This window comes from Parasteatoda tepidariorum, chromosome 4 (assembly GCF_043381705.1).
Source record: "Parasteatoda tepidariorum isolate YZ-2023 chromosome 4, CAS_Ptep_4.0, whole genome shotgun sequence".
Lineage (NCBI taxonomy): Eukaryota > Metazoa > Arthropoda > Arachnida > Araneae > Theridiidae > Parasteatoda > Parasteatoda tepidariorum.
The window spans coordinates 32,833,492-32,840,610 of NC_092207.1; the positions used below are offsets into that span (position 1 = coordinate 32,833,492).

At 31.1% G+C, this 7,119-nt stretch overlaps 1 protein-coding gene across 1 annotated transcript in view; it reads left to right on the forward strand.

Moving 5' to 3' along the window:
- Window positions 1-2,261: 2,261 nt before the first annotated feature.
- LOC107449204 (vacuolar protein sorting 4) overlaps window positions 2,262-7,119 on the forward strand; it is a gene marked incomplete at its 5' end in the record, with an annotated part of 113,844 nt that continues 108,986 nt past the window's right edge. The window contains 1 exon segment of the mRNA XM_071179626.1: window positions 2,262-2,429. Coding sequence (XP_071035727.1) covers window positions 2,415-2,429 — 15 coding nt within the window.

The following is a 7,119-nucleotide window of genomic DNA, read 5'->3' on the forward strand; positions in this document are numbered from 1 at the left end:
TAAGAACTGTTCCTTCACTTGGTCATCTTACTACTTATTATTTAAACCACCAAAAGCTTAAAACAATATTATGTAAGTTATCTAAATTTTTTTTACATAATTTGCATTTAATAACAAATACGTCGACACTATCATTTAGCTAAAATTACAAATTTTGAGATTTTTATGATTTTTTTTAAGGGCAAGCTAAGCTTAAGTGTTCATTCACTGGTTAGTTTACCCTATAAGATGTTGAGAAATTTGCGATGTTGTGAGAGATGCTTAAAAATGTTGACTACGCATTTTTATTGATATTTATAAAATATATATTCAAGAAATTGAAAAATATTTTATTCCAAATTTATTCATACGTATGTATATTATTGTGAAAGACAACAAGGTTTACCCTATTCAACAACAAGACAAGGTTTACCCTATATGCCCTATAAGATGTTGAGAAATTTGCGATGTTGTGAGAGATGCTTAAAAATGTTGACAAATATATATTCAAGAAATTGATAAATATTTTATTCCAAATCTATTTATACGTATGCAAATTAATGAAAATGTATCAGTTATTGAGAAAAATAAACTAAAAAATAATCCCATTAAATAAGCACAATCTGTTGTATAATCATATTCTATCATCAGCATGCTTTTATAAAACCCGACATTCGTTGAATAAAATGTTTTTCATTCAATTCGCGATCGCAACGAACTATAGGGGGCGTTGATGTATGAGACGAATACCATTTAATTATTCCTTCACTGTCTCCAACTTATTTTTTTAAAAATAATTAATTTTAATTTTTCTCATCTTCTAATAAATAAAAACAGTTGAAACTTTTGATTTTTCAATTGAAAAATATGTAGATTAATATGGTATAAAAATATCCATACCTTATAATTCAAAATTTTTTCATCCTCAATTTAATTAAATAATAAAAAATAATAAATAATTATTAAAAATTATTTTTTTCATAAAGTTATCTTTGGGTAAATGAGTTTTATGAGTGGGTGTAATTTTTTTTTTTTTGCATTGCTTCGTTAGTTTTTAAAATATGAATGAAAACGCAAAAAGTGAAATTAATTTACATTAAGGGGTTCAAACTTTGAATCGCTCTCCTGACCAAACTATTGGGACCATATTTCCCAGATTGCGGCTACCCCCTATATTTTGAAGATAAGGAACCCAAGTTGGTAATAAAAAATAAAAAATTATGTTTATTCAGAGAAAGTGCGTTTTTGTGTCTGATTTCGTAACCTAATTAATAGTTAGCACTAAATAATTAGCATATTTGAGGTCACCCCCAGGAACCATTTAGATTGACACTTAGTTCGTAAAAATCCGATCTTTGATATCTTTTTTTTTTTTTTTACGGACTGTACACGCAATGACAATAACTTGCCGTTAAAAACTAGATGCGGAAGGATATTAGTGAAATCCTTACGCTATAGACAACATTTATTTATTTATTTAATTTTTTTGGATGTTATTATTTGTTTGTTTCTTTGAATTTTCATCATTTAGAGATAGATAATTTTAAAAAAAATTTTATATTTTGATTTTCTCAAAATCAAAAGGTCCCGCAGTGGACTGATCGTTAAGACACGGTTCCCAGCAGAAGTCAAGCATCACTGGCTGCGGTCAGTGTGCGGGTGGGTGATCACTTGGATCAGTCTGCGTAGGGACCGAGGGTGTGCGGTATTGGTCCTCGTTAAACTGTTCTACCGTAAAGAGCTCGACTTCGCTTGCGGGTCGTCGGGCTACCGAATCGGGGGTGCCATCCCCTCTGCAGAGGATCAAAATTGTGATGGCATGTCTTCGGTTCATCCGCAGGAATGTTTCCCAGACTGTCGCCAATAGCCCATTGTGCGGCTCTAAAGCGACGTAAATGAGCTACAACAACAAAATCAAAAGAGGGGAGGATGTTGAAAGTTGTTAATTACTTTTTATGTAAGCTAAAAGCTAACTTTTGATTTCTTTTAAAACTGCCGAGTTGCCATGGCAACGTCTTCTTTTTGTGGAACAAGAAATGATCGTCTGAAAATTATTATGCAAATAAAATGTTGTTCTTTTTTACTAGAAGTTTTATTATTTACTCAGATTTATTATTCAGAGAAGTAGAGAAAGACAGAATATTTTACTTTCGGATAGAGTCTCGTAACACACGCTATCTTCACGTCATATCTTTGCCTGTGACATCTTTCAGCGTTTTTGCTATTTTTATTGATATAAAACAATAACTCATTTGATATCTTTCCCTGTGATATCTTTCAGCGCTTTTGCTTATTATGCTTTGTAAAGATTTATTTGGAAATTGTACATTGAGATGTCAATATTTTAATGTTAGATAAGAATTCGTAAAGAAACTAAAATAAAATATTTTTTTCAACTCTTAAATACTTTAAAAGTAATATCCACAGCTTTAGAAATGACTCTTTTGCAGGTAATTGTTGTAAATTTTGAATAATATTGGCCCCTGGGCTATAAATCAAATTTGTGAACAGATTGTTTTGTTTTATTTGACATGTAAACGTTCAATTAATACCCATTTATTCATTGCAAAATTGACCCAACTAACTCCTAGACATGCTTGTGATAAATCTTTAAGTGATCGTTTTTTCTGACATGAATAAGATTGCCTTATGAGTGACTGTAAATCAGAATTTTAAGACTGTATATGATTGTATCAAAATCTTACTAGTTAAAGTTGCTTATCTTTCTTTATTCTACAATAAAACAGCTTTCTTCGATATATTTTTTTTTAACTTCTTCGGTAATCCTAGAACTCATTTGATACTAGCATACTTTTTAATATTTTTTTTATCTGTAAAAAGCTGAAATTTATTAAAGGGAAAAAAACTTATAATGTTCATAAATACATATTTACATGCACTGTTATATTTAGGGTATAAAATATGCAAGGAATGTAATTTAAGTTAGAAATATATATATAAAAAAAAAGATTACATATTGTTATGAAAACGATGTTCTTATTATTTTCCTATTCTGTATAGTTCATGATTTTGGAATCACAACCTCTCATTAGAATTACATGAATATAACTACTCAGGATGTGGTGTAGTTGGCATTGCTTTATTATTGAATTTTTTATTTTATATCCGTCGATGAACAGCCGACCCAATTTTTGGGTTTGCAACTATTAATGTTCAACGGCGTAGCCTTGTAATTTTAAACCAATCCAGAAGACAAGGAAACTCCTGGATCAGTACCCCCAGTGGTATTGATTTGTTATGGGAATATGGAGGACTTTGCGACTCGACAGATTTAACGTGTATCAGTCACCATTTACTATGCGGGGGAGTCTTCGGCTGGCGGGGATCGAACCCACGAACTCTTAGACATGGGCCCAGCGCCCTACCGACCAGGCTATCTCGGCCTTTTTTTATTCTTTTATTTGAATTTTTACTGATACATATGCATAGCTGCAAAACCCTTCCGCATTTTGCAGAAGCTTTCCGCATTTTTACTAATTTTAGCTATTTTTTATGCGCAGATCACATGCATTTTTACCCGCCTGCTGTGATCCTCCCTTTCCCTTCATATACGTCACATCGTTCAGTATGACGTAATGGATTTCACCTCTCTTCTACCAATGAGAGCGAAGCGCCGTTATCACATGACTTCCTGTTTACCGGCGCGAAAGCAAACCATGGATTTTAAAGCTAGACTCCATGAAGAAAACATTGCAAGAAAAAGGCAAGTGTAAAAGCAAAATAGCAATTGGTTTATGGTGATATTTATCTGCGCATTCGATTAATCTTATTAATTTATTATGGCAGAACGAAAACAAGCCTTTAAGGTGTTTTATTCTCTCTAATTTCCGTTTATTTCTAGATCGAATTTTGTAGTACATGGCAGCGTATGTAAAAATGACTTTTTAGCATCGCGTATGGTGGTAAAACTGATATAGTTAGGCACGTAAAATCGACAAAGCACCAGAACAACAAAGAACTTTTTACTTCCACAAAGAAGATAGTTTCTTTTTTTCAAACGAGCATTAATGAAGAAGCCGTTATAAAAGAGACGAATGCTGAATGCGACTTCAAAGCTTTTTTAGTAGAGCATAATTTACCATCAGTGCTGGAATTGATGCTGGAAGACGTTTTAAAAAGATGTTTCTCGATTTTGATATAGCAAAGAATAATAGCTGTGGCAGAAGAGCTCTGCTATAGTAAATGAGAATAATGAAATTACCAATGAACTGCAGAAATCAATTGTGGATCAATTGAAAAACGCTGCCTTTTCAATTGCAATTGCCGGGGACAGATGACTCAGACTCATAACTCCATTAGTGGGAACATTTTTTGATGAATCAATTCAAAGTAGTGTTTTAGCATTTACTATTATTACAGATGGTTGTTCTGGAGTTAATAGACATTCCCTATCAGAAATGTGTTTCCTTTTTTGGTGCTGATAATGCACCTGTAATGATCGGTGTCAAAAATGGTATACAAAAGTTTTTGAAAGATGTGCAAAATGAATTGGATGCCCTTATTATCTTCCTAATTTAGTTTTACAGAAATCTATTACTGCTATGAATTTTCCTCTTTACCAGGCTGTAATTGACAGGGTGGGTAGCATTTTTTAAAAAGGGCTTAAAGGTGCTTGTTTTCGTTTTTTAAAGCCCTTAAAGGTGCTTTTCTTATTGGGTGTTTTTAAAAAGTACTCAATTTTTCATTTTTCAAAATGAGATTTTTATTTTACCATGTTGATTTTCGCTACGAATTATGCCAAAAGACACAGTTCACATTGTTCTATTCAACGTTTTCGCAATTAATTCAACCCCAATCTATTTCGGCTTATTGTCAGTCCGTAGCGTCAGAAAACGCCATTCGTTTTACATGATTCGAAATTTCATGATTTTTGACAATTCATGACTTTTGATTGTCATTATTTTAACTATTTTTTTTTAAAAAAAGTCATGAAATAAGATCACTGAAAAATCCAATTTTTAAAATGTAATTTATCCTCCCCCGAATTTCTTGGTGTTTTAAATATCAGAATTTTTCAATAAACTTCCCACTCACAATCATATTTTATTAAAATATAAATTGTTTTTATCATGTTCTATAGAAATGTTGTTCTTAAAAAAAATGAAAGAAAAAACGTCATTTCTAAAGCAAATTATCTTTCTAACTTCTGTAATTTCAAAAAATAACAGAATGCACTCAATTTGTAAAATCTATTCATAAGTCGAAGTGTAGTACAAAATATTTTTTGCTTGGGCAATATCTAAGCTATATTTTTAAATTTTATTTAATAAAATATAAATAATAAGATTATATTTTCTATTAGTTATTTAGTTTAACAAAAGTGTATAACACAAATTGACTTCTCACAACTGTAGATCTTCATCAACTCAAAAAATACCAATGTAAAGCGTGCACTAACACGTTAGTATACGAAACTACTGTTTGTAGTTATTTGCGTTTCAAAGTCAGTAGCTATGTCAGCGCCATCAATACAGTTTCTCCAAGCAAAATTTGCAAGTACAAGAAATTCGTACTTAAATATCTTGTTAACAATAAATTAAATTAACAGATGAAAGTATATGTAATAACAAAACAAAATGTAATAACAGAATATTTAAAAAAAAATTTTTTTTGGGAGGGGGGATTAGTTTGTAAGGGGGTTGCACCCTCTTTTATATTATTCCGCTGGCGCCCTTGATAATAAAGAAATACTTTTTGTCATTGCTTTTTTTAATTTGTTGCTAACATTTAAATGCTAAATGATTCAGATAAAAATTCATCATCTTACTGACAAATTTTATGCATCAAAAATTGTTTAGCATTTCTACATTACTTCTTTGTCATCGAACACCTTGACTGCCTCAACAGCTAACACACACCAGCGCCCCTATCCTTGGCAAATTTTTTCTAATTTCGACATTACTCGGACTGTAAAATAAATATGTCTTAATTTCGTAAGGGCAGTAGTGTGCACAATAACTAAATGTCAATATTAAAATATTAATATTATTTCTTATGCATAAAAATATATTTTACTTATCAAATAGCAGGACTAATTTCCAGCTACCATAATTTAAGAAAATGTAAACAAAAATAAATTTTTAAAAAGAAAATAAATTAAAGCCTGTATTATAGAATAGAATTCTATACTTTCCCTGTCATAGTTTTTTCCTTTTCTTAAAATCAAATTTTTAAGTTTGGAGTATGAATTATTGTAATAAAGAAACAGTTATACATTTTATGAAACAGCTATTAACTACGGTACTGGTACTGAATAAAAATATGCTAATTTCATTATCAAGATATCCTGACATTGCCAAGCCTTGTATTCAGACAATCAATTTTTTTTAGTTTAAAATAGAGATGCACAACCTGTAGCCAGCCTACTGTTTATGTGCAGCCCGCAAAATCTTCTGCACACATTTAAAAATATATATTTTTTTTTTTGAGAAATAATTCTAAAAAATGTCTAAAATTTTGAGTTGCACGTTTGACTCATCATTTTTGACAAACTCAGTTTACATAGATTTTATTGCAAATCTATGTTTCTCATTTGCTTTTTCCGCTGTAATTGCTCCGGAATTTTGTATGGTCTTTTGAAAAACCAATATTTTTAATACAATATTAGCCCTTGATAATAAGATAAGCGAATTTCGAATTTATTTTTGCTGATTTTATTTTAAATTCAAGTGTTTTTTCAATCCTTTTTTTTACCAGTTATTAATCGCGCACTTCTTTATTCTCTTTATTTACGCCAATTTCATGGTAAAACGAAAAAGGCAGTTTTTATTACTCTTTCTCTCGGAATTTTAAAAATGACAAATTTTTGCTGAGAGATCATTACGACACGTGAGTTTCAAATCGCATATTAAAATACTAATCACTTTTCGATGTGCTTTGTTCGTATCGATTTCATCGGAAATCTTAAGGCCTGGTTTCTTAGGACAGGACGCCGTCAGCTGGAAATCAGCGCTAACCTCTGATTGGTCCATTTGTGAGTTTGATAGCATACGTCATCGAACGCTCATCTTGAACTACAATTACCGTTGAACTCAACTGCAGTTGGATTACAACGTGACGTTAACCACAGAAGCAATGGCGGACAACATTTAACAGCATATTGAAATCAGCCAAGATTTT